Below are 27,612 nucleotides of genomic sequence, written 5' to 3'. Positions count from 1 at the left end.
ATTAGCTCGCGAGATTGCATCAGTTCGTATCTATAAACGGCCCTAGTCTGTAGTGGAACAGCTGCGATTCACTTTTCTTATCACTTAAGGTACAATCACACTCAGGGGTACTATCCTCGGGTCACAACTTGCCATTTCCTATGGCTGACATGTTAAATGTCATTCTTATAAACACATGAGATGTTGTCAGAACTAAATCTGAGTCAGGGCCAACCCTGACCAAATTATTAGGGCCCCACGTTAAATTTGATTTGGACTCCCCACCCGGCATGTCCCATCAATGATGGAATAATAATCATAGAACTTTTGGTAACAGTTAAGAACTGTAATCATTTTATTTTATTTTATTCAAATTAAATTCTTCTTCTCTCTTGAAATAAAGATAACAGCAAAACTGATTTAACACACGTTTATTCATTTTTATTTTATTGTCATGGTTTGTTCAAGGTAGCAAATAATCACAGACATTCATCAGGTGTTCCCCAACACTTTTATGAAGCTCATTTTTGTCTATGTATGCCTTTTCCCCATTTTTTAGAATGGCGCTGGATATCTACGACTCTCAGTACCTACTCATTCTGGTCCCATTACTGGTTGTTGCCCTCCTCTTCCTCTTCTTCATACTCTTCACAAAGGAAACCTCCTATGATGAGGTGCTGGCCCGGCAGAAACGTGACCTCAAGTTACCACCATCCAAGCCAGATGTCCGCAAAAAGACAGAAAAAAAGAAGAGTAAGAAGAAGGAGAGTGCAACTGCGACAGGTGGAGGAGGTGGCGGAGGTGAGTCTGAGGAGGACCAGGGAGACTTTGAGGCAGCTGCTGGTGCCCACAGCTACACGCTGGAGTTGGTTGAGGAGCCAGTGCCAGTGGCTAGAGCAGATCCTGCGCCACCTTCAATCCCAGTTCCATCTTCAACAGAGGCTTCTACTGGTTTGAGGGAGAGAAAGAAGAAGGAGAAAAAAGCTGCAAAGGCTGCCGCTGTAGCAACAGCAGCTGCAGCAGCCGCCGCAGCAGCAACTGCAGCAACATCTCCTCCACTCGAGGAGGTAGAAGTAAATAGCTCCAAACTGATGGGGTACAAAGCAGAGCCGCCTCTAGTTTCCAGCAAAAAGCCCAGACCACCTTCTCCAAAGCTTGAGGTCCAGGTTCAAGTTACCGAGGCAGTTGTTGTGGGTCAGACTCCCCCACAGGCATCTAAGAAGGAGAAGAAGAAGAAGCAAAAGATGGAGGCAGGTTGGTGCAAAACAAAAAATGTCGAAACAGTTCCAAAGCTGTTGAAACGACCAGGATTTCCAATCGAGCTTTTATTCAAACATTCTACATCTGAATGTCTTCAAGTCCATTCTCTCTCTTTTCAGTGAATGACCAAGAGCCATCACTCATTAAAGTTGAGCAGGCACCAGTTAAACAGGAAGCTCCTCTTGTGGCCGAAACCAAAGTTCTCTGTAATGCAGCTCCGAGTGCTCCCAGTGGAAAGAAGAGCGGCAAGAAACAGAAGACTGAGCCGGGTATTGATGATACACCTCTAATGCACAAATTTGGCATGTGGGTAAGTTCTAAAAAATGTATTGTCAATGTCTTCCCCCTCAGTCAATCCAGTTGAGGAGTCCCACGTTCTGACTGACTCAGCAGCTTCTGTCAACCACCAGACGGCCCAAAACAATGACGTACCTTCTAAAGGAAAGAAACAGAAGAATGAGACAGACAAAGGTTGGAGCTGGCAATACAAACTTGTCAAGCTTGTTTGTATAAATATTTTAATTTGATGGATTTGCAGAGAACAAGGAGGTGAAGCTCAAGGAGCTGCTCTCAGGTCTGTCCTCCATCACCCTGTCTGAAGCTGAGGCTGTCAGATTGATTACTGTCCTCTGGGAGAAGAGCCCAAGCGCTGCCGATGCCTGGCAGAAAGTGAGAGCATAAACAAGTGCTGGTTTTTGAAGTGTGTAAATGGGAGGGAAATTTTATACTTGGTTCTTTTCATGCCATCTTCCACAACCAGTCTGCTGCTAAATCTGATCCGGCTGCTCAGGAACAAGGGCGTCTCCTAACCACGCTTCAAGAGGAGGCATCCATTGCCAAGGATAAAGTCAAACAACTCAGCCAGGTTCACATCCACTTGCTCTATCTCATTGATAATAATCGATAGCTCTGCGCAAGACCCGTGATGTACTTAAAATAAAGCGAATTTTAGCTGGCAAAAATAAGATGGTGTACGTAAAAATGGGTAACTGTAATTTTTTTGCTGCCTTGCTTCAGGAGCTCCAGGTTTCGAAGCAGAAGACGGGCCGGGTGGAGGCCATGATGCGAGAGCAATGTTCAGCAATGCAGAAAGAGCTGGGCAGCATGCAGGCCAAAGCACAAGGAAGCTACCAGGAGCTCCAGACCATGCAGCTCAAGGTTGGTTGTTATTTAAAAAAAATTCAAACATCTGTCAACTGTCCAATTACTGAATGTTTTTGCGCATTCATTGAGATGGTTGTAGAAAAGTATTTCGGGTATCAAACATAGGTTTGAAGACATTTGAATCTACTTATCTTTTTGTCACTGTGTGCAGTTCCAGCAGGTGAGGGAGCAGCTGGAGAGTCAGATCACTCGACTGCAGCAGGAAAATGGCATACTGCGAGATGCAGTCAGCACAGCCACCAACCAGATGGAGAGCAAGTGAGTGCTGCAGCAAAGTCATTCATCTCTTCATCCATAACATTGCCACTATATTATTTTACAACATCCCTCCATACCACAACTGCATTTTTCTTTTTTTGTTTTTGCTCGACAGGAATACCGCCGAGATGAACAAACTGCGTTCTGATTACGCAGCGCTGATGATAGAGTTAGCGGACAAAAACGCCAAGCTGCAGCAGGAGGAACACCAGAGGAAGTCGCTGGAAGTCAACTACAAGCAGAACGTGTCTCAGCTGGAGGTAAGCTGGACCAGTTTTGCGCCTTGTTTATATATTTCTTTAGGATTTTTTTTTCTCATCCGTCTCACAAAAGCACAAAGCTCAGCATAGGGCCAAGCTTTGTGTCTTTTATGGGCGTGGCATTATTATCAGGGGAATGGGAGGAGGTCGTAGTGGAATTCCAAAGCTGGGGTGTGGGAACCGGAACGCATTTAGGGAGAGTCTTGTTGTCTTTGGACGCTGGGATGTAGAAGGCTTTTGTCCATGTAATAACACCAGCATCCTGTTTGACACTTAAATTAGTCTTTCCTGTGCTTTTATTAACGTAATCAAATATTGTGCTACCTATGTCTCTGCTAAGAAACTTTGCGTCAGAGCAAGAGTTCGGAACCTATTTTTAATTATTGAACAATACAAAACTAATAGAATGCTCATTTGTAATGTATATTTATTTCAGTCTGTCATTGTCTGTTTGAACTATGGAGCATTTTTTTTTTTGTTTGTTTTATCACCAGGCCCAACTCCAAGATGCGAAGCGACGCTGGGAGGAACTGCAAAACTTCCTTCATACTGTCAATGCTGACAGAGAAAAACTTCAAGCCTCTAAGCAAGGTGATAAGTCATCTTCACTTTCATAAGCTATGCTTCCAAAATGTTTAGGCATATTGAATAATAACCAATATGGTTTGTGTGTGTGGGCGCAGAACTCCACAGTCAGCTGCTGACAGTGGAAAATGAGAAGAACAATAAGAATAAAGAGCTTCAGACCCTTCATAGCAGCCTGACTGAAGCCATGGTCTCAAAGGAGAGACTGGAGCAAAGAGTGAGGGAGCTTCTGGAAGTGTCCCAGCACAGTATGCCGGATGACTCCATGCAGGCTCGTGCACAGGTGAGGCACCCCCAAATCAAGCTATGAAAGAATAAAACCCAGCCCGGTGAAGGAGATTGATTCTCTTTCTACGCAAGATACAGATGAATTCAGCTGTCTCCCATGTTGACGACATGATGCAGTGCACAACCACTTTTTGCCTTTTCATAGCAGTGTCTTTAACAGGAGCTCATGAATGAAAACAAAGGTCTTCAGGCCCAAAAGGAAACACTGCAAGCACAAAATGAGAACCTGCATGCCCAGATCTCAACACAGGTATTGGTTCTTCTGATACTTTAAAAACCGGCTCCTGTGGTAGAGAGTGTAATGAGGCTAATGAGATTTTTGTCTTTTCCTTATTTAGGTCAGCCACGTCTCCCACATTGAGGAGCTACAGAAGCTGTGAGACCATTTTGCTCTTACGTTAGCAGATGTATACTCAGTGCTTCGCCTCAGCGCAGGCTCATGTATTCACGGTACTTATCCGTTTGCATCTAGACTGGCTGACAAGGAGTTGCAGAGAAAGAGCTTGGAGGATTCTTTGAATGCCGAACGGAGCAGCGGCGCCAGTCGAGAAACTAACATGCAGGTCATAGCTGCATCCCCAGTAACGTTGCAGTCGTGTTTGTAATCAGTCAACCGATTTTTCTACCGTTTCATTGAAATTCCACAGGCCTTGCACAACGACAACATGTCGATGAAGGCAGAGATTCAGAGTCTGCGGGCACAGATTGCTGATCAGGTGCGTACATAAATTATCTTTCCTGATTGGATGCGTGCCTAAATTATCTTTATGAATGTTCCTGTTTGACACACCCCCTTCTTTGTTTTGACGTTCCACCCCTGCAGACTGCCTCCATGCTGGCATTCGACCAGATCCAGAGGAGGTGTGTACAAATCAAAACCTGCCCACAGAAAAACAATCTACTTGTGAAAAGTTAGCCGTGCTTTGCAGCCTGATCAGTTAATAGATATCCTTTCAAAGCACCTCTTATCTCCTACCAGTGCACAGGAAAAAGAGGAGAACATGAAAACTGTCGAGAGCCTACTGGAGAAGGGCCTAATCGAAGTGGCCAACAAAGAGGAGGAACTAAAGGTGCCATTTTAGTTTCCCCCTCACAAAATCACATTGCCCTGACATCAGCATTTTTGGCTCTGTGTCTTATTTCTTTTTCCTAATTCAGACTGTGAGAGAGGAGAATGAAGCACTAAAGCAAAAATTGGTGGCCCTTGAAGAAAAAGTGGCTGATCAGGTTAGCCTTAAATCTGTAACTAATTAAGTATCAAAGGGCAGGCAGGAGTCAGGACAAATTTTATTATAGGGGGGTGCATGAAATTATGAGACAAAAGGGGGGGGGGCTAACACGAACAAGTCCAAATCTTCTAATGATGCATTAAATTCTAGAATGTCTGTAAAAAGTCCAACACAAGCAACATTTTTATTTGCCTTGTTAGTCTCTTCCCTCCACTTTATTCTAATCAGGTAATGTTCATCTCCCTTAATTGCAGGTATCGTCTGAGTCAATTGTGCAAGAACTGCAGAACAAGTAAGACTTTTTTTGTTTGTGTTTTATTTCACATGGCATATTAAATGTTTACCCAGCGATTAGATAGAGCGCAAAGGGTGGGTAGAATGTTTTTGATGGTGAAAAAGGCAGCGGGTCACAATGACCCATGTTGTACCAAAGGAACAAATGTCAAGTGTGAGGTTAATTATGCCTCATAGGATCCAAGAGAGAGATTTGAAGCTGAGGTCAATGGAGGACAATCTGGAGGCAGCACAAGAAGGCTACTCAGCCAAAGCACAGGCTGCCGAGGTGTGATTTTTTTTTTTTATCTGCTCTAGATAATAAATGCAATAATTGTTTTGGAGACAGTCTAGACAATCTAGGCCTGGGGAATAAAGATCTGCTAACTCGTCAAAAAAGTTTCAACCTCGAAACTGTAATCATTTTTAAACCAAAATAACAAAGCTGAACGGGAGACGGGAAAATGATCAGAATAATTGATTCTAAAAAGGATTGGTTGTGAGAGACCAAATTTTTCCCACGTAGAGCTCCGTTCTGAAGCCATTTTTGTCTCACAGGCTCTGGAGCAGCAGTTTGCTGCCCTGCAGGAAGCAATGGAGCAGCTAAGACAGAAGGAGCCATCAGAAGAGCTCAGCAGATTACATAACCAGCTCCAAATACTCCAGGCTCAGTAAGCAAACCTTTTCACACACAGTGACCTTCACATTTGTGGAGCCTCCCAACATGGTCAACATCTTGTCCACAGACTCACTATGAAAGACCATGAGATCCAGCACCTGCAGACGGAGATGAGAGAGAAGTTAGAGCAGGCACAACAACAACAGGTGAGTGAGTGTCAAGTGTTGATTCCTAAAAACCACAAGTTTGGTATTTCAACTCACCTCTTCTTTCAGCGGACAATTAGTGCAGTACCAAGCCCTGAACTGCTAACAGCGTAAGTTTGAGTTTGTGCTCAATCATAAATAAATGTATTTTTGAAATTGACAAATGCAAATTTTATGCTCATCATACATGATGACCAATGGTTGCTATGTTTCACAGGTTGTCCGAGAAAGAGAAGCAAGTTGCACAACTGGAGAGTGAGCTGTGTGAGCTGAAGGAAGCTCTGGAGCTTCACAGAAAGAAGAACAATGTAGGTTTCCCTGCAAAGAGAACTACAAACACCTCATCTGAGGCGTCTGTCCACTGTGGCGTTACGCTCTGCACATATCTGTCGCCCCCTGCTGTCCACCATCCCCTGGTGTCATTTTGCTTGCTTTTTCCCCCCCCCCCCCCTTCCTTAAACTGGAATCCTTTGGTTGTCCGTACTGGTGCGATGGCACACATCAGTGAAGATTGCTTAAACTGCAGAATGCATAACAGGGCTTCTAGCCTTCTGTTGTTATGCACACCATAGACCAGGACTGTACTCCCGTGAGCTGATTAAGAGATTGAGGGCCCATAGCTGAAATGATTAAATATCAGAAATGCATCCAGTTTGCTCACTTAATGGCTTTTCCCTGAGGCTGAACTGAACGTAGTATCTCTTTGGAACCGACCAAAACAGGAGCTCCGGCAGAAAAACTGGAGCGCAATGGAAGCTCTGTCAGCCACCGAGTCCATGCTTCAAGGAAAACTCAGCAAAGCTGTCAAGGTTCGACATCCGATCTCAGTCGACTTCACTCTGTAGCGCCAATCTGATGCATTACCCCAAATTGCTTTTTTTTTTTTCTTGCCATGAATGATCCAGTGAGATGTTTTCCACCAACCATAACAAAGCTGCATACTCATTCAGCTCTCCTTTTTGCTCTCATGTCATGCTTGGCCACCAGTCTCCAAATCCTGCTTAATTGAGTTAATCGTCAGATTTTGCTTGTGGGTAAAGTCCTATTAACCTACAAAAAAAAAAAAATTGAATCTATCTTGGTGCTTGCTTATGTCTTTGTCTCATTTCTAGCATGTTCTTGTTCCATCTCTCCTGTCCACATATTCATTGTGATTACCATGCAGTTTTTCTCCCATGGTAGCTTTGAGAGTATTAAATGATCCATTATGGTGCATGGCAGCTGATCCAAACTTATTGCTTGTATGGTGGTGCTGTGTCCTACACACTTTGTAAGGGCCGAGAATAGTGCATGCATGATGATGGTTTATCGTTGGATTTCTATTTTCAGGTCAAATGTCCATTTAATAAGAGGTTATCAAAGAATGGTCTTCATTTTGACAGTGTAGGTGGGATGAAAGCTTGCCTTGGCTCTGACCACAGCATAATTTTAGTTAGTAGATCACAGCTGGAAATTCTGGTGAATGTGACAATCAGGGGTTACCAGAAGCTCGATTGGACTATTTGAGGAATTGGATTGTTATCTTTTCATGATGTTGTTTTTAGTGTGCCGAAGGGAAAAAAAATCCCAATAGCTATACTAAATATTTCAACTCAGGAAAGTATATTTCATCCAATTACAATGTGCATCGAGTGGATTCATAAACATTTTGTGAGTCACAAAAACGATTCAACTATTCTACTTTCATGTGCTTTAATGATTTTGTAGGACAACCAGGCGACACTGGTACTGTCTGAGGCGGAGTGCCGCAATTATCTGCACCGACTTTTGCCCCACGTGCCTCTGCCCAACGATCAAGTATGGACCTTAAAGACAGCACTCATCAATTCTCCTGCCGCTTTTGTGACCGACAGTTCTTTCTCGTTCTAGAATCATCAGGAGTGGCTCTGCAGTTTTGCAAATAATCTCATGGAGAGTTCACCTCCACAATCCACACATGTTTCAGGGTATTCCGAGGTAGAAGTCCAACAGAATGGTTTTGTGTTACAATAACATGCACCGGTGTAAAAATATTTTTTTTTTTCTTCTGCCAGGAAATGTCTGAGAAGCTGAAAGAAGCCGAGGAAGCCCAAAGGATTCTACAGGTTGACTGTGAGACGTACAAGAAAGTTTTGGCAGAAACGGTAAAACCATATTTTAGTGTTTTACTCAAATCAGTGCTGCAAAGCTCAAGTGTTGTTCCTGCTATGTCCACAGGAGGGCATCCTACAGCGCCTCCAGAGCAGTGTGGAACAGGAAGAGTCCAGATGGAAGGTGAAGGTGGAGCAATCGCAGGTGGAGCTTAGAGAGGTGTGCATTGACTTGATCCACTGATTTATTCGGTTTATTTTATTGTGAGTTTTTCTCGTCAGCAAGTTAAAAATGATTTCTCTCGTTTCCCTTTAGATGAGCCAGAAAGTCACAACTCTGGAGCAGGAGATTGAAAGACTAAGTGATGGAGCCGAGTTGGAAAATGTTAGTCTTTTTGCAGCACTATTAAGACTTTATACTTTTGATGACATCGCCTTGTTAAATCGTTTGCTAATCTCTAGGTGAGAAGAGAAAAGCAACACTTAGAGTCCGAGTTGGAGAGAGCAGAGCGTGAGAGTGCCACATATGTAACAGAGGTCCGTGAGGTAAGTAAAAGCGCCGACCCATTTGGTTGCTCGAGGATGAGCGATGCTATTTCATGTTGATGGGGTGTATTTCATTTTTCCCTGGCTGTTATTTGAAACCTAGTACAAACTCCTCGTGTCTTAAGTATTTTTGAACTGTAAGTCCGGCCAGACTAAGTTTAGAGACCCATTTGACAGTTTCACACCGAATGTGATCCACTGCGCCATAATGAGTTAGAGGTGCCATTTTAGACAGACCTCACCACAACAACTGTCTGGACTGTTTTTAGGGAGCAGTAAACACATCATCTCAAACTTAATTTCAGCTCAAAGATCTGTTGACTGAATTGCAGACCAGACTTGATGGCTCATATACAGAAGCCATCAGGCAGAATGAGGAGCTGAATTTGGTAAGAGTTACTTGGCCGTCTAGCGAGAGATCCTTTTCAACCTTTCCCTCTCGCACTCGGGATGGGTTTTTCCGGTGATCGTCATTCATAACCTCACCATCTTGTTTACTCTGCACTCTGCTGCTCATTGGGTCAGTTTCTGATGAAAAGACGTGAATGTTGCTGCGCTTCAAGAGAGAGGCTATGAATGGTGACTCACAATGACCCAACCTCCTTAGAAACTAACTCTTCCCTTTCAAAGCAGTCAAGGTGTCTCAGCTTCTACTGGTCTGGTGCCTAATGGATTACTCATGCTCCTTTCACAATTTTTGTTAAGTTGCATACTGTCATCCCATCCTCATTTCTCTCATTGGCTTCGTTGAGCATTCTCATTCTGGGTTGCTGTGAACAAACCAAGACAACGTTTACAAATAACTAGCACACGAGAACCTCATTTGGTTTCAGTTAGTAGTCATAACAATAGCTTGTTGGTGAATACTATAATCATAATGTCACTCTAGTTTTGGAGACTAGTGAGAATTTTAACATGGTATTGAATGTACGATACACATCATTGTCAGTCCATTTAATTAACTACAAACACAGCATGTTAATGATGTTTGCACCAACACAGCCAGTTGGGGGAAATCAAATGTGACCTAGATGGTCGTAACATTAATAGTGCTCCTCCTTGTTGTTCAGGACATGTTACATTGGTAACATAACTTTTATTTTCTTGTTTACCTACAGCTGAAAACTCAGCTCACAGAGACGCTAACCAAACTGGAGGCAGAAGTGAAGGAGCGGCAGCAGGTTGCACGTGATCTCTATAAGGTAGGAATGACACAAAGACTTGTCTTGAAGTTGACTGTTACATTTTTCATTGACCTGAGGGCCCTTTTTATTTTGTAAAATAGGCCCAGCAGTCTTTGGACCTGATCCAAGGGGAGCTCTCCAAAGTGACAGACAACTCTGAGGGTCTGATAGAGAACAGCAGTTTGTCTTCACAGAGAGTATGTTGCTGCTTTCTGTGGCCACGTGTGTTTTTGTATTCATTTGAATTGTCACTCAGTGCCAGTTTCAATTAACTAACTTGGGGGGAAAAAATTATATCGTAGTCTTAAAATAAGTTAACCAATAAGTATCATATATAAGTATATATAGGCAGATCTATCTACATAGATAGAATACTACTATTACTCATCATTTCCTTGGGAATTGCAATTTCAAATCTAAACTAGCAATTTTATATTCCTCAGGAAGAGCTTGACAAAAATGAAAAGATGACTGCAGGACTTAACCAAACAGTCTTTGAATTGCAGCAGCAGCTACAAAGTATCAGCCGACAACTCACCAAGGATGCGGTAAGACCCCCTTGCCTGTATGCATTTGTATCTTAAGTGTTTACACGGCGCTTAGAAACACTTGCAGTGTTCGTTCTTAGGTTGCCGACTTGTACGTGAACTTTATATTTGGGCTTTTCTCCAGGAGGCTGACAGAGATGTGTTGAAGGTATAGCACGCATTAAAAAAAAAAAAAAAAAAGACGGGCATGGAGCTATCCGGACCGCACGACTACTCAGACGTCACAGCCGCTGTCAAACAAGGGAACAGGCAGAGGTTTACTGTTAACACCAAACACTTCACTCCCACCACAACTCCACTCCCACCACATTCCTCTACTACAGCAAAATCACAGCTTTATTTCTTCACTTCATCATAATCGTGTTCCTTCGCACATTATCCACTCCCATCTGCATTGTTTAAATTCTGTCTTTTTGAAAAACTGTATTAGCTAGGCTACATGTCACACACAGGAAAACAAGGCACTGATAGCAGAAACCCGAAGGCAACTATACAGGTCTTTATACGGTCTTCTTTTTCTTAAATTAAAAAAAAAAAGTAAAAAAAGTATTGTTTTAATGTACTGAGTTATGTCACGTTGCCCTGTTTTCTTCCCCGCCGGTTGTGTATCATTAGACCCTTGGGAATACATAAATGCACTTCGATGTGAGTCTTTACTCATTTGGAGGGAAATTGTTGAATATATCAGTCGCTGCAGGGGCGTTATGAGAGATGCACGGGCTAATGCGTGAAAAGGTCAACGGTGTTTTAATTCTACTGTCAGGACTCGAAGAGAGAGTATCCCATAGCGTTAATCAACACTTGCTATATTGTTGGCTAAGTTCATTAACATTGAAAAGTTTGTTCTTTTTGTAACAGGTTATGTTAATAAAAGGAATACTTGATAAATACACTTAGTTATGGTGCCATTCTCTCGTTGTACATCAATCTCCCTGCCACAAGGGGTCAGCACAGTTATAAATGCATTTAAGAGTTAAACAAAAAAAAGTTTTGTATCATACCAAGTGTGACACCTGCTTGCCCGTTCAATGAGCAGGTTTTTTTGTTGTTGTTTTTTTAGCTTTCCAGACAAGTTGAAAGCAGGCATAATTCAAACTCAAACATGGGATCTCTTGACCAAGACTTACTAACCAATCATTAATCCACCCGCCCAAATGTTGGAACAAAGGATGTTCAGGTGTGGAGAGCAGGAATTCCTACTCATTACAAATGAATCACAAGTACGTGTAGTAAATTGACAAGTTTATTTATATAGAGGCCTTAATCACAAAAATGTCTCAGCATGTCCACAGTTGACAAATATTCTTGGCACTTTTGATCCAGCCGCGTTATTTGTTTATTCTTTGAAATGTCTCTATTTCTCTTCTGCACTGTATTTTTTCTTTTGAAAAAAAATCAAGCCCTTTAAAAAAAAATTGTTCTAACAACAGTACTGTTGTGTTGACTAGCCCGGCCGGGTGGGCAGCCAGGGGCACATGCAACATGGGATCAGCACATTCCTTACATTCTCCCACACTGTCATGCTGCAGTCAGCTGATTGCAGATCTGTCTTTTGCTTTTATGGAAACCTCTCGAAGGAACTGGTACCTCTGGATCTTCACGGAGGGCATTTGAACATCCCACATCCTCACCAAACAAGTTGTTTTCATGACATGTAGTCACAAAAGAACAATTTAGCTGAGATAATTCCAATTAAATCATATCCTCACAGTTGTGCTACTTAACTCACCCCCGACTGGGAGGGAATTTTGCCTGAGGTGTCACATACTGACTCATGACCTTTTGAAAAATCTGACAAGTGAGGCCTTCTGAACAGCTTGTTATTGCTACCATGTCATCATTGCTCACACTCACTTACGCAATGTAGCTGGTCATGTTCGGCCTATAGCGACCATGAGTGCCTGGTAACATTTGGCTCCGCCTCCCTCCTCCTGACTGAGCTCGATTTTTGTACCAGCGCAGATTCAGCAAAGCGAGTTACCCTCCCTGCATCTGCTCTCCATCAGTGTGGTATGTGCAAGAGCTTTGATCACCACACACACAAGTGATGCCTGTGTGTATGTGGGAGGCCAAGTAGGCAGACAGAAAGAGTCTATAGAACGCTTTCTCACAGACAATGCCCAGTGGATGAAAGAAACAAAAGAGCTGTAAATACTCATTGTAGCCACAACTTTGTGGTCAGCCCTAAGGTCTAAAAAGCACATTCATCCTTCTACAAGGCACAGAAGCCCCCTTCTTGCTACCATCAATAAACAACTGGACCTAATCTGAATACTACAATGTCAAATGGTTACATTTTGAACACAAGAGGTGGATTGACACGGGGAACCCGTGAAAGCTCTTCTATATTTGTAACTGAAAACCAGTTCAAAGGAGAGACAATAATTGGGGGAAGGGGCTTTAGGGGGTTTGAAAGAGCAATGGCACCTCCAGCCATGCGGATTCTTGTGAAAACAAGGTGGGCCCCATAAAGTGTAGATGAGACTTCCAGACAAAGACTTAAGTGGCACATTCATCAAACAGGCGTGACAAAACAAGTCATGAGTGATAATAAAGGGGCCAACAGTGGAGGTCACTCAGAGCGTTTTGTGATGTCATTTTGAATTGTTCAATAAATTCTAATGTATCTCCCTGACGCTAGGAGTCCCTGACACCCCCTTGCAACTATATAATACAATGAAAAAGACTACAAAACATAACAGGTTGCTAAATATGGAGGTAATTACCAACATATGCATATCAGTAGACTTTGCTGGAAAAGAAACACACTTTTTGGGTTTTAAAAATCATACCGAATATGTAAGATATGACGAGGAAAGTGCGCACATATGAATAAAATGTGGATATTAGATCCTTTCAAGAATCCCCAGATTGTACTCTTTGTTTACATAACAAACTGTGATCCACGTATCATGTGAGGGTGTTTGGAATAGATACGTGCATAATATATCATGACAAATCTCCTATAAATTATTTGATTCGTCTTCATTTCTTAATATCACATTTATTTAAAAATACCAAAAGCAATTTGCTACCCATTTTGGACCAAACAATCGATTAGAAAAAGAATCGATAAGGTCTCTAACCCCCCGTGCAAAGTGAAGAACAAGGGAATGGTACATTCCGGCCCAGCTCCTAGCTGTTTTTGTATCCGCTTCAGAGCGCGTTCAACAGCCAACTAAGTTACGCTTTGCCATGTCACCAAAAAGAAGTTAGAGGCTTGCGTTCATTTGATGAAAAGCGGATGTTCGCTGGCATTTAAACACCCACCGTTGGATTTATGATATAATCTGAGTATATGTTCGGGCTTTTCGAAGGTAGAGCCTATTTGCGCTGTTGTTTCTTTCGTGTACACAGTGAGTGAACGCCACACAGCGAAGCTACAAGCCTCATGTTTTCGTCCAGCCAAGAGGAGCACTGCGCCCCATCCAAAGACCCGGTTAAATACGGCGAGCTGGTCGTTTTGGGGTAAGTTCTGATTTAAATCAAATGAAATAAAATACAATTGTGTTATTACTCGATGGGCACCGCGACCTCTTTACACAGAGGAAGTTTCACAAGAGTAGTCATGGCGCTGCTAATGAGAGTAGCTCGACGACTTAAGTCAAATTCAAATTTTTAGTAAAGAAAACATTACATTCTCATGGCAGTGTTGCTTTTGACACTCCAAAAGCAACGTAGAGTCACGTTTCTATTCAACGTGACCCGTGCATATTTCAGGTGTGCACATTTGAGGTTGTCTTCCGAATTGACCTTTCATTATGGTTTGTGGGTTTCTGGTGTTTTGTGATTAAATAACAAACTGACTACATGCGTTCATAGCACGATTTATTCGGGCTGCATAACTTTGGTTACCCCCCTGTAGATGGAATGCCACGCTTCCCACCTAGAAGTCGGATTCATGGGCTTTCAGGAATTCGGAAGTGGAGATACCTCCCTCCCCCAATCCTCTTACTTCCCCATTTTAACCCACTTCTCTTCAACTTGCTCGACATTTCAGTTATGTCATGTCTCTGTCTGACCACTAGGGGCACTATTTAAAAGGAGTACGTACATAGGTGAGAGATGAAGAAAAATGAGTGAACCAACCTAGCGTCTGGTCTATAAGTAAATATGCAAACACCACACTGTGTTCCAACTCCAAATAAAATGAGTCAAAATAAATACACTGCTTCTCGGGAGTACCACGAGTTAGAAAAGCTGATTGGACAACCGAAGAGAGTTCATTTTGCAGAGCGTGCTTTACAGACGGTAAATAAAGTGTTTTTATCCGTGATTACGTTGAATTGAAACTATCACCACACGGTTGACATAGCTCCTTCTACACGGAAAGGATATGGGAGGCTAGTAAAGTGGTATCAGTATGTAGTATCGGATATTTTAAGGGGGTGGTGTCACTTTCACATGACAGATTTTTTTTTGACAACAAACTGAATCAACAGTGCATTCCATTGTTCTCAGTTAAAAAAGACTTGACATTATTTAAGAGATTAATGTGCCCTGAATTCGGACATCCACCTCAATACCTGGTGGGGTTAATCAATACTATGTCACAAAAAAAGTTATCTAACTGTCTGTTGGGACCCCAGTGTAACATGAGTACAAACTCCGTCCTTTTATTTATATGAGAACGTTATTTTACACCTGCCTCCCTCTTTTCTGTATTTGTCAAGGGTTACACGAAATAAGCAAGCAAGTTATTTTTGTAAGTTGCCAAGGGCCACGCAGCACAAAAAGAGGTTGCATCATCACAGATTGGTCTGACCACCAACGTGTCATATTCTTTGTGCTTTGGGCTTGGATAACATTTATATTTAAATGGGCTGATATGAAGTTGTGACAGGGTGGTTTTGTCCCTCGCCCTTCCTCCTACACACCCCCGTCAGACTGCTTCTTGTGTGAGACAAAAAGTACTGTCCCTGGAGGAACGTGGCATGTTTGGAGTCGACACTGTTTCATCTTTACGGAGACACAAAGACACACATTTGAAGGGTGTATAATCACCTCACGTGACACCTCCTTCCGTCTCATTGATGGCAAAACTGGGGGCAGACAAGCGAGCTGACAACTTGGAACAAAGAACAGCGATTCCCGCGGTGGTTTGTCGCCATGAGTGCCATCCGTGACTAGGTTATCTTGGCCTCGTCACTTGACTGCACGGAGGACTCAACCGGTGCTGGTCGGCGGGGGGGTGGGGGGGGGGTTCCGTGGGCATCCTGGAAATGAAAGGATGGCTTGATCAGGGCCTAGCTTTTGCTTCGACTCAGCTTCCTCTGTCCATTGTGGCATAGAGACTGGGCCTATTGATTGAACTTAGTACGTTTCTCCCATTAAGAGCTACTCAGTCAAGGAAATGTACAAATCAACTTGGGGACATCTCTGGCACGCGCTAACACGTAATTGTTGAGAATGTCAACTACGTTCGGAGAATATTCAGACGCGATAGTTCATCTCTTGTACATGATTATACCGTATCAGTCAAAGGGTTCTTGAGGTCACTGTAGCTTGAGTTAGTTGATTGTTGTTTATTTCACTTATCTTGCCCCTCGGCTGGATGTGGCTTCTATAAAGCAATGTTATGCCAGCCACGAAATGTATTTCTGTAGTTTGGATTGTTACTACCACACATTTCATTCTAGCCCTTAATGTTTTAGTAATACTTTGCATTTAATCCTGAATTGCCATTTTATTAAAGTAAAGGTCAAGTAAAAAGATATTCGCAATATTTTCTGTAGGCCTTCACTAGTCTAAACACTATTCTGATATTACGTTATTGCAATATGAATTAAGCAGAACAAAAATGTTAATCACATGGGGCTGCCGTTTTGCCCTGTGACCAAAGACAGAAAACGCCAGCCGTGACGTTCGCAAGCTGAGCCCATGTGACATCAGTTTATTCAGGGAGAATACACATTCGTTCAGTGCGTGGTTTTACCATGGTTACAATATTATTGCAAAGAAACTGTTCGGCTTGATTTCCGCTATAAGTAATTGACAACAATTTGTTGTCATTTTAAATGTACCCTTAGGAGTTTTGACTACTTGCCTAGTGCAAGTCTGGATGGGTGATGGGCAACATTGCAATGTCATTTCTAATCCCCACCGCTAAGTATTGGAAGGTAAATCCTTTGTCTGTCTGGCAGAGGTAAAAAAAAAAGAAAAAGAAAACAGTCGGATAAAGTGGAAAAGGTCTTGGTGATATTGTTGTTCTCAGTTAAAATAATTAACCCTAGCACTTCCTAGTCATGTTCGAAATGCTCTGTTCGATGGAGAAAAAACACCAAAAATGCAAGTCTCTCTTTTGCTCTTCAATGTTAATGAGGCATAAAATGAAATTTGACTCACAAACTGCGACGTGAAACCGCCGTGAGCCTCGCAATGCGTTAAATAATAAATTGTTTGGAGAGTCGTCTATTGTACCATCCAGTGCCGCACGATCGCTCAGTGGGTGCCTTGTTCAACAGGCCAGCTTTGTGCTCTTGGCTGACTTGGACTTTGTTGCCCAACCTAACCAGCCATCTGATCCAAGTTCATTATCTATTTGAAGTTGTTGAGATGTGTAGCATATGTATATGTATGTCCCGTACCCTGTAGTCAAATATGTATCGTCCCAATCGAAGGAACCAGCTTGTAAATAGTGAATGGGGGTTGGTAGGCACAGGACGGGTACAGACAAGGGCACGGGAATGTCTAGATATCTCACCCAGACATCCAGCAAAGCTGACATCCATCCCAAAAGCTGCTCCTATGCGGGCGGGACACAGAGCCAAACACAGCTGCACTTCGCTCTGTGCACACCAACTCAAATCACAGAGTGCATTATGTAATAAGCGACAGCATCCAAGCTAATGCTCAGTGTGCTAATGGAAAGTGCTACATTTCCAAAGCTCCTTCCGAAACACATTTGTTATATGAGAGTTATGCAGGTCTTGGTATTTTTTTTGTTTCAGTGTTTGTGTATTTACTGTCCTTCCCTTTACTCCGCCCGCTTTTGTATGACAGGTACAATGGCTCCCTCCCCAATGGCGATCGCGGTAGACGGAAAAGCAGATTTGCGCTATACAAGAGGACCAAAGCCAACGGTGTTCGGCCGAGTGCTGTGCACATCCTCAACACACCCCAAGACAGCAAGGTACGCGTTTGATGAGTAGAAGAGCGCAATGACCCGTTATGTGTTTTGATTTAGACAAACCGTGTCTGCCTAAGTAGTTCACACACCCGTCAGTGTTGAATGCGCATCAACCCTTATTATTTGCAAACCTCTGTGACATATCCAGTAGAATAACGCTCATTTTGTTAAGACTTCACGTGTCTTTACTTGTCCTTCACCGCAGAGGCTGCCACAAACCGCCTGGTCCAGTAGAACATGTCTTGCATTCCTATGTTTGGTCTGTGAGCAATACTGATTAAAACGCCAGAGGAGTTGCTTACCTTTGCATCCCCCAAGGGCCAATCCCCTCACAGTTTAGCGTCCTGGCCGAAGGCCCATTGGCTCATGTTACCCTCACCGTGTGGAACCCGACTCTTGATGCCTGTCTGTTTTACTGCAGCTCTTGCTCAATGCAAAGAAAAAGTATTTTTGTGGAGTTCATCTTTTTAAACACCCACTGAGATTTGGTGTTACAAGAGTTTATCTTGCACAAACTGGCTTTGCAAGAAAAGGAACAATGTCTGTTAGATTCTGTGTCTTTTGCCTCCCTGCCACACATGGTGTTAACCACCAAGACCGGGATCAGGAGGGCAAACAGTGGATGAAGTTGTCACAGTTGACTGACCCTCGACTCCCAGCTGTGGACACATGGGTCAAAAATAGTCTGAAGAAAAAGAGAAGCGTGCTAAACTTAATTTGAGGGGAGCAGAAAAACAGTCTTTCCTTTTTTAACTTTGCCACTGCACTCCCCCCTAGTGACAGTCACACTGATGCAGTATATAAAGCAACTCTGGTGGTGCCAACCTACTAACTCTGTCCTGTCCTCACTCTCAATATCTCACCTTGCTTTGAGGCCCATGACCAAACCCGCCGAACCTCTCTTAAAAAGCTGCACATGCAGTCATGTAAGACAATCAGTAACGGCGGATGGAAACATTTTATTCAGGGTTGACAGTAGTGTTAGAATTTTTGCAGTTGAGCAGGTGGCGCACCATTTGTTTGTGAGGAAAACCCACGTGCGGTGACAGTTGTCCCCAACGCGGCGGCGCCGTTGACCCACTTTCTCCCTCCTTTTCTCTGTCGCACGTGACAAAGGGAGGAGGTGGCGGGGGTGGGTTTGTTTTGGGGGAGCGGAATTTGCAGATTAGAGAGGCATGTGGTAAAGCATCTGTGGGAGTTGAGCGGATCTAACTCGCATTGAGCCAGTCCGGTGAGTCGGCCAGTCGGAGCTAACTCAGGACAATTTCTGGTCACTGCCATGGGAGCGTTACTTTGAACACATTTCTCTATTTCCACTACAGATGTTAAGATTTCATGAACAAAACTAGATGAACAGACACATTAGTGCTCCTCGTTCCTAAAGTCTGAAACAATACAATGGTTGCAAAAAGGCCATTGTTCTTCTTTGAAAAAGGCCATTGTTCTTCTTTGCACACTTCTAGTACATTAGCATGCATGCTTATTTCCTGACTTTACATTAAACACCTCCTTGGTTATAGCACGCCTTGGTGTTAGCATTTAATGTACAAACTTGCTTGTTTATTTTTTTATTGTTTTTATTATTACATTAAACAAGACTTCTATTTTAGGCTGTCAACTCCAAAGGCCAGCACAGCATCTCATACACGCTTTCCCGCAACCAGACAGTGGTGGTGGAGTATAGCTATGATAAAGACACCGACATGTTTCAGGTAAAATGCTGTTGTCTGGAACATTTGTATAGTATGAGCCTCTTTTGCTAATCATGCGTATTCAGTTTATAGTGACCAAATGTTTGAAAACTGTTTTTTTTTACACTCTTCATTCACTCTGACTATTCGGTTTTTGACAAAATATTTCATTCAAAAAAATTCTTATCAGTTTCTACCACAAGTGAGTTTAAATATTTGTTGCATGGCTTTTTTGCTCACCACACAGCCGCATTAATGCGTCTTGGGTTGAAAAGTTCATAGCACTTCTGCTAAAAAAAAAAAAAAAAAAAAAAGATATTGCATTAGCTTAGTGATTTGTTCCATGTCTGAACAACATCTCCCCCCCTCGCACCCGCAAATAGATCGGCCGTTCCACTGAGAGTCCCATTGACTTTGTGGTGACAGACACTATAGCAGGGGGCCAGGAGGGCGAGGAGACTCCCATCACACAGAGCACCATCTCACGTTTCGCCTGCCGGGTCGTATGTGAGCGCAACCCTCCCTACACCGCTCGTATCTACGCAGCCGGCTTTGACTCGTCCAAGAATATCTTCCTGGGGGTAATTACTACTTACTGCATATCTTTTGAAAAGTACCGCATCTGCTCTTATAGTTTATGCTTAGCAGTCGGTGTGTTCTCATATGGATTTAGCGAGACATTTGATAAAAAGTCACTTGACAACGCTGATTTATGCCTTACACTATTTTGACATAATGCAAAAATGGTTCTGTTTCTTAAAATTCCTTTCACAAAAAACAAAGCTTTAGTATCACATAAGTATTAAAAGCATGAAATAAAGTATGAATAAAATGCCTATGTGTCAGCTAACATCATCATCCGTGCCTCGGTTTGTCCCAGGAAAAAGCTGCAAAGTGGAAGAACCCTGATGGTCACATGGATGGTCTAACAACCAACGGGGTGCTGGTGATGCACCCCAAAGGTGGATTTACGGAGGAATCCAAACCCGGCGTATGGCGGGAGATTTCTGTGTGCGGGGATGTATACACCTTGAGAGAGACGCGCTCGGCACAGACTCCAGGCAAACTGGTCAGTGCTAAACATGCATGAAGTCTTGGTGACTGGCATTTAAGCAAAGCTCACCAATATATTGTTTTCCCCTCAATATATGTGCTCTAATACATAAATATGATAGCGTCCCTATGATTAAACAATACATAGTTACCAATAGCTTTTTTCATCTCCAGGTTGAAAGTGAAAGTAACGTACTCCTCGATGGCTCACTGGTGGACTTATGCGGCGCGACCTTGCTGTGGCGCACCGCCGAGGGGCTGTTTCACACTCCCACCCAGAAACATCTGGAGGCCCTTCGGCAGGAGATCAACGCGGCCCGGCCCCAGTGCCCCGTGGGCCTGAACACGCTGGCCTTCCCCAGCATGCAACGCAGCCGCGCCCTCTCCTGTCTGGAGGACAAGCAGCCTTGGGTGTACTTGGCGTGCGGCCACGTGCACGGTTACCACAACTGGGGCCATCGCTCGGAGCAGGAGCCCAACACCGAGCGAGAGTGCCCCATGTGCCGGGTGGTGGGTCCCTACGTTCCGCTCTGGCTGGGCTGCGAGCCCGCCTTCTACGTGGACACGGGCGCCCCCACTCACGCCTTTGTGCCGTGCGGACACGTGTGCTCGGAGAAATCTGTTAAGTACTGGTCGGAAATCCCCCTGCCCCACGGCACCCATGCCTTCCATGCCGCGTGCCCCTTCTGTGCCACCCAGCTCAACCTCGCTCAGGGCTGCTCCAAGCTCATTTTCCAGGGCCCTGTGGACTGAGCTGAAAGGGTGAAGGAGGGCTGGGTGGGGGGGGGGGGCGTTATGCTCTTGGACAAGAGTGACAACATGCTGTGAAACTGTTGAGATTATTTTGTTTCCTTTTTCTCACGTTAGACCCTCAGGTGGTGATAGTTTGGATTCTAAAGGTCTCTGGATGCTCTGTGAAGGGCAGATGCCCGGCCCTTCCCTTCCTTTCCCGAACCAAATACTGTTTCAGCTATCCTGCCAAGCAACTGCTTTAAAGAAGATAGGCTCCAGCACTGGTGGGCTACACGTGATTTTACAGTAGCTAGTGGGTTTTATGCTTTAGGTAGAAAGAATTTGTTATTTTTACTCTTTGTACACTTGATAACAATGAACATGTGCGGGCAAGCCTGAAGCAGGAAGAGAGAGTTTTTTTTCCAAGAGCCAGACAGCTGGACTGTTGGCTTGGAGAACCTGGAGGGGTTTGGCGCACCTCATGTGCTTTTCATTTGGACCTTAACCCCCTTGGCGGCATCTCCTAACCCTGCGGAGGTGGTGGCTTTCAGATGCGTCATATACACAGTCAGAATTCAGTGCCTCTAATCCCACGTAGCCGTGGGAATATATTTCGCAGAAGAGAGAAGAATGTTTAGTTGAAGGCAAGCGGGGAGCTGGCTTTGCATACTGGTGTAAGGAAATGACTGCCCACATCGATCCATCGCCGCATTTCTATCCGACAGAAGAACTATTTTACTACACTGAGGCCCTCGCACTGTTTTCTAAAGCAAATGTTAATATATTTTCCTGCATAAATAATCTACGTGAGAATGTTTTGTGTGCGTGCGTGCGTGCGTGCGTGCTGGACGCCGTGGGTGCTCTTGGTCTTTATTGTACAGGAAGGCCCTGCGTCATTTCACCCCAAAATCCCCCCTTATGATCTTTCCGCCCACCAGCCAAACGCTCGAGGAGAACCTTGCAGGACTTGACAATGATTGTACCGGATTACAGCCTCTCGATAGACGATAAAAGATAAAAAAGCTGAGACGCTATAGCGAGCATATGCATCGCTGATAAGCGCGTCTCAGTCCCACACGTGTACTGTACACCGTCTGCACTGTCGTTTGGCTTCATCCTGCGCTGGCTTCACTCCAGCGACTGGAGCGCCAAGAAACCTGGGCATCGCCTCAGCAGCGTGCAGAGATTATACCAAATATAAGGAGGAGCTATTTTCTCTCCACACGCAAGAAGCAAAAGTGGTTCTGTAAACAATCCCTAAACCCGGACCGCTGCTGCGGCGCAATGTTGACAGCTTTGGATTCCAGTCGCATGCACCGTCTCCATGGGAATAATGATATTATCGCACACGATGCCAAATTTCTTCTTTTGTGTGCGCGGATGACTCAAAAACAAAACTAGCGGATGAAGTGAAACTCAAAAAAATTGGGGACAAATCTGTGTATTCTTTTTTGTGATGTTAGCTTAACAGACTGTGTCCATATGTGGAGAATATTGGCAACGGCGTCGATTCTGTCTCCTTCGCAAACAATAACAGAGCGTTCAAACTGTGACTCGCTTCCAGTAGCTGCATTCAAGTTGTCTTCCAGAACTATGGATGACTGAGGGGGCAAAGCCACCTTGAATTCACCCAAAATGTACTCCTCTCCCAACAAAAAACTTTCTTCAAAAGTTGAAGCAGCTGAGTTTAGAGAGGACGCCATATTTGTCACATTTGACATTCAAGGCGTCGCTGGGTCAACAACTACACCACGTACCGGGCAGTAGCATTCCTCAATGCACTTTGCTTGAAGATGAGCGTGTCCTCAAACAGCTGCCTCAAACATTCCTCCTTGGTAAACATGGGTGGGGCCTTCAAGGACTTGTTCACGATTTGATCTTCTACAGGAAGTGTGTACACAAGCCATAGGACGCACTGATATAGTACTTCTCCCAATGCAAAGACAAATAAAATATATTTTAAAAGTATCCTGCTGCAATGTCTTTATTTTCTTTTATTCCTGACAACTCAAATTTCACACTAAACGAGAATTTTTGTTGAAAGAATTTTAAAAACGGAGTATTTGTGTACCATATGGTTGCACACGCTTGCATACATGTTTCATCATTTTCCTCTTGTGTATTTCCTTGGGATCATCATTGCCAAAATGAATTTTGGAAGATAAGTGGCAGCATTTTCTTGAAGGCTGTTTTAGTCACATTCCATGTCGTATCAGCTCTTTTTATCTTGTATCAAGCGCATCTTAAAATTTACCGTAGAGAATAATTGGATGAGCTGCATTACTTGGTGTATCCACTTTGAGCCACAAGGGGGCACTGTTTTCTCAACAATGAAGAACACTGGCATCGCTGCAAGGTGCCTGTTGTCGCTATATCAGAGCTGAGAAATATATTTTGGGTGTTTTGATTACAAACGGAGCAGTGTTTAATTTAAGAGCGCTGAGTCGGCTCAAATGGCATGCAATGTAATTGCTTGTTTATGTCTGTTTTATCAAGCATGTTGCTTTATTTTATCTATATTTTACTAAATGTTATTAATCCATAGTGTTGTCTCCTTCACAGTTGTGAGAAATGCTGGCTTGAGTCTTTAGGGGCCCAAAGTTTGGTTTGGTCTAGTATTCTGTGGTTGTCTTTCTATTGCAGAGCTTGGATTTTAATTTCTTTTTTTTCTTCTTTTTTTTTTGCGTGAAGTGGGAACCCTCTTGTACCAAATTACATTGCGGTAATGGGGTTCAAATAGAGTTTATAGATGGATATGATTCAATGCTGACAGGCCCGTCAGTCACGTGATTTCATCTAGTCTCCATAATAAGGAAACGTGAGAATTTGAAATGAAATATACCCTATGTCAGTGGGATTCCTTCCTTCCTAATTAACGCTCCTGCGTTCATACATTCCCCCCCAAGGTTTAAAAAAAAAAAAAAAAAAATTATGACAGGCAGAAGGTGACAGCATGCTAATTTCTATCTCTCCGTCGGTGGCTCCCTTAAACGGGCCACTGTTATGCAAATAAACTAGATTGATGCAACACTTCTTTCTTGACGATAAAAGCAAGGTTCAAGTGCTTTAGTGACGCTGCTTTGGATGATATAGCACGAGCAGCATCACCTTCATGATCCCAATTAACCTCTCTTATGCTGCGCTACTTTATATTGCTCTTAATTTGCAGCACCGCTCTTACAGTAATTCACAAAGAGTGCTCAGGTTTCTGGCTGTCAACCTTTTGCACTCATCCTACTACAGCAAAATATCAGAGGGGAAGTCAACCAGACTGTTAAAAGAAATTATGTTGTCAGTTCTATTGTATTTACTGGTGTTTCTCCTTTCTAAAATGAACAAAAGTCCTTTTGCAGACAAACATGCAATGCATTTCTAAATGATTCTTTTTTTCAACATATTAAAATGAAGCCTCACAAGAAGTTACGCACCATAACGTTTCACTGTAAACAAATTGGGACTGATGAGATCATAATGATCGTTGGTGTTGTACGGGCGCCCACTAGCGGTACGTAAAAGAATAACTTCCTAACGACACTAGCAGCAGTGCCTTAAGATGGAGTTTAAACTATTCCGTGAGTATACTCGTATCTCAAATGATAGTGCCCCTATTGAAATTAATTAAAATGCAATCAATCCATTACTGATCCCCCCCCCAAGCAACAATCGGTTTCATGTTTTTCATAAGAAAAATAGCACTCAAATATTTTACTCATAAATACTGTAAGAACAGACAATAATATAATTAAAAAAAATATTTGAACCGTTTTATTCCCACACTTTCGAGCAATCAATAGACTCACTCTCGCCTTTCTGATTTAATGCACGGTGAACGTACGACAATAAATAAATAAATAAAAAGTTGGAATTCTGTTTCTTGTACAATTACTCATATGGCCATCATCCAACCGCGTTGCTTTAATTATGGAATTGGTGCTAATTAAATCTTGATCAGTTCAAAAGCAAATGTATTGCTCTCGCGTGGTGAATGTTTTCCTCCCTTCTGTTTGTCTCCCACTGAAATTCTTGTGCTAATCATAATTGGGGAAGGAGGTTGTTTTACACACCCTGTCAATAACCAGCTGGTTCTTCCAAGTAATATATCAAACACCATGTTCGGCGTGAGGGACCGTCCTCTGCTGGGAAACGAGATATCCGATTTATCTGAGATTCCTGTTGCTTGACCAAATTGAATCCTCTCATTTTAATTGCTCTCTAGTAGGTGTGCTGCTTGGGGCCATGAGAGCATGAGCGCTCTATGTTGTCCTTCTTTGGACCATTATGTTCCATTGTGCGAGATGCCGATTACGGCTGGCTTTATCCTTGTCATCTATCTGACTCGGGATCATTTAGGTAGCCGCATGTTACAAAGGAACAGCAGTCCGCCCTGTTATTAGATGTGTTTGAGTCCCCTGCTTGTTGTAATGAGAAACAGATCACAGAGGAGAAGTAATCTCTCTGAAGACACGTGGACTCATTCAAGACCTTGGGACACTTCATTAGGGCATGCAGAAAAAATACGATTCACACGTTAATAACAATTTATTTAGGTATGTTATGCATATTTGCCTATTTCACAATTCTCTATTCTGGTAATTGCCACAAATGTGTCGCATTCCATTCCCATTAGACATTGCATTGGGGTCTACATCTTTGACACCGATTACTACTTTCCTATAAGCTTTGGAACCACAGACAGATAAATGTGTTCTAGTGCAAAGATCTTAGAGAAAATTCATCATTCGGTGAATTTGTGCATTGCATTGGTGTATATGATGGAATTCCATGTCTAACACTGGATCAATGATGAGTCTGACTTTTGTTGCCATGACGACCGGAGGCATAGCCTAAACCCCAAACCTATGGTGTCGGGGAGGGAAAGGTGAGCACCCAAAAAGATTTTAACTCGTGGAAGAAGCACTCCATATGTAAACTGTGTGTATGTATCACCATAATATTTTAGGTCCCCTTTAAATAACACATGTGCCAATATAAATATGAAATTCTATGTTCTATGTGTCTTGCAGGGGTATGAATGTTTGTGGGGTTATGAATGGCTGCAATGTGGCTGTGAAGCACATTCAAAAAAGGGCTTAAGTGGATTACACCTCATTTCAAGGATGCTTATGGTAAGATTAAAACAGATATGAGGTAACTGAGGAAAATGCTAAATCTGATAGATTGAATTTCACTCATCCTTTCTCCGCCGCCCTTTAAGCCACTTGCTTGTGTATGAGTGTGTGTCTGTGTGTTATTTTGTGTGTTGTACAGTAGACATCAGTAGCCAACATGGAGGTGTTTCTTCCTTGCAGAGATCAAAATACTACACATGTATCCTCATGGTTACGTGAAGTCATTTCACTTCAGGTGCTTGTCTGGGGTAACATGACAACAGGTCAGCGTGAGGCTGAGATGAGAAATGATTGATACCTCCAACGTCAATCAGGTCTGCTGTCTCTGATTGGTTGTTTTCCCTTGGGCGCAGTGGCAGGCTGATTTTTTTTCAAAGACTTTAATTCATGTACTCGTGTCAGGTCACGATAGTCGTGGTTAGCCGCAAAATTCTCAACTGAGAGGTCAACCGGCATCCCAAAATGGATTATGTATGGAACATGTGTACACATAATCTCATTTAATCTGAAACTATAATGAATTCCATAGCTATTACAGTCAACTAATGTGTATTAATAACTTAGTGCCATATGGATGGAGGCACTTTAGGTAATTCCTCTTTTTGGACAAGCTGCCAATAAAAAAGGCCACATTAGGAGGAGAGTAGGTTTAATCCACCAGACGCTCTAATAATGAGACTATATCATGCTTTTATAGTTTTAGCTTCTATACCGAGCCTAAATAATGTGTACATATGAACACGCAATGTCCGCAATGTGTTTTGGAGCTTGAATGTGGTTTTCTGCATGGTGTACCAGAAGTGTGCATGGAAAGAAGACTTTATGACGTGCCTGATTAGACCCCCCCTCACCCCCTCGTCGCTCCCAAATTCCTCCCCACATCCCTCTGCCAGCCAGCACTGCAGCCCAGCGGATAACCACGCATGGATTAGCTGTGACATCACACTGAAGAGATGGCTGAGTGCGAGGAAGGCCAAGCATACGCGTGTGTGTGTGTGTGTGTGTGTGTGTGTGTGTGTGTGTGTGTGTGTGTTGGAGGCTGATTAGACGGTGAGGGTGGCAACGAGCGCGAAGCGAGGATTAGGCTGCCATTGGAGAGTTGGCTATAGGTGCTGACACCACTCCACCTCACCAAGGGCTCAATTTACTGACGGATCAGACTCATTTATAGTGGGCGGGGATTATTATCAGTTCAATGGGGCCATATCTTTATTACAGTAACCCTTCAACCTGGGAAATACGGTCACAATATGGAGACATTTAAGGAAGGCGATCCAATACCAGTGGTGGGCCCCGAATTTGCTATCTGGGCCTTCAATGGTGATTTACCGACTTAATCTCCCTATTAATGCCACCGCAAATACATTGCAGTTATAGAAACAATCAATACAAAAACACAAAATATATTGT

The 27,612-nt window shown here is 43.2% G+C and overlaps 2 protein-coding genes across 4 annotated transcripts; both read left to right on the top strand.

Moving 5' to 3' along the window:
* The first annotated feature begins 539 nt into the window (after positions 1–539).
* On the top strand, positions 540–11,356 carry ktn1 (kinectin 1). 3 transcript variants are annotated; one of them, XM_085931658.1, is made up of 35 exons: positions 540–1,233; positions 1,359–1,508; positions 1,591–1,710; positions 1,778–1,908; positions 2,000–2,104; positions 2,257–2,397; positions 2,555–2,661; positions 2,777–2,921; positions 3,416–3,512; positions 3,605–3,789; positions 3,955–4,044; positions 4,133–4,170; positions 4,267–4,357; positions 4,442–4,510; positions 4,618–4,655; positions 4,774–4,864; positions 4,953–5,021; positions 5,278–5,315; positions 5,495–5,585; positions 5,855–5,967; positions 6,043–6,121; positions 6,191–6,231; positions 6,339–6,429; positions 6,844–6,930; positions 7,829–7,918; positions 7,991–8,077; positions 8,155–8,244; positions 8,318–8,410; positions 8,507–8,575; positions 8,653–8,736; positions 9,042–9,125; positions 9,855–9,938; positions 10,022–10,117; positions 10,364–10,468; positions 10,593–11,356. In XM_085931658.1, exons 1-35 carry the CDS (start codon positions 540–542, stop codon positions 10,620–10,622), a joined length of 3,813 nt encoding a protein of 1,270 aa, XP_085787784.1. In that variant the 3' UTR covers positions 10,623–11,356. The 3 variants fall into 3 exon arrangements, with proteins under 3 accessions (XP_085787784.1, XP_085787786.1, XP_085787785.1); XM_085931660.1 differs by lacking the exon at positions 6,844–6,930; XM_085931659.1 differs by lacking the exon at positions 9,042–9,125.
* Positions 11,357–13,577: 2,221 nt separating this feature from the next.
* On the top strand, positions 13,578–23,028 carry peli2 (pellino E3 ubiquitin protein ligase family member 2). The gene is made up of 6 exons (XM_085932186.1): positions 13,578–13,936; positions 17,471–17,600; positions 19,208–19,309; positions 19,672–19,869; positions 20,169–20,357; positions 20,516–23,028. Exons 1-6 carry the CDS (start codon positions 13,860–13,862, stop codon positions 21,092–21,094), a joined length of 1,275 nt encoding a protein of 424 aa, XP_085788312.1. The 5' UTR covers positions 13,578–13,859; the 3' UTR covers positions 21,095–23,028.
* The last annotated feature ends 4,584 nt before the right edge of the window (positions 23,029–27,612 follow it).

The sequence above is a fragment of the Syngnathus leptorhynchus genome, chromosome 15 (genome assembly GCF_054491065.1).
Source record: "Syngnathus leptorhynchus isolate UIUO chromosome 15, UIUO_Slep, whole genome shotgun sequence".
Taxonomy (NCBI): domain Eukaryota; kingdom Metazoa; phylum Chordata; class Actinopteri; order Syngnathiformes; family Syngnathidae; genus Syngnathus; species Syngnathus leptorhynchus.
Note: the sequence above shows the minus strand (reverse complement) of the source record. Positions and strands in the feature narration are given on the sequence as shown.

What these genes read in the sequence shown, in the direction of transcription:
- ktn1 (XM_085931658.1), top strand. Translation starts at nt 540, where the DNA reads ATGGCGCTGGATATCTACGACTCTCAGTACCTACTCATTCTGGTCCCA. An exon ending in AAGTCAAACAACTCAGCCAG is followed by an intron (nt 2,105 to 2,256) that starts GTTCACATCCAC and finishes GCCTTGCTTCAG; the next exon opens with GAGCTCCAGGTTTCGAAGCA. An exon ending in GACAACTCACCAAGGATGCG is followed by an intron (nt 10,469 to 10,592) that starts GTAAGACCCCCT and finishes GCTTTTCTCCAG; the next exon opens with GAGGCTGACAGAGATGTGTT.
- peli2 (XM_085932186.1), top strand. Translation starts at nt 13,860, where the DNA reads ATGTTTTCGTCCAGCCAAGAGGAGCACTGCGCCCCATCCAAAGACCCG. An exon ending in GGCGAGCTGGTCGTTTTGGG is followed by an intron (nt 13,937 to 17,470) that starts GTAAGTTCTGAT and finishes TTTGTATGACAG; the next exon opens with GTACAATGGCTCCCTCCCCA. An exon ending in CACAGACTCCAGGCAAACTG is followed by an intron (nt 20,358 to 20,515) that starts GTCAGTGCTAAA and finishes TTTCATCTCCAG; the next exon opens with GTTGAAAGTGAAAGTAACGT.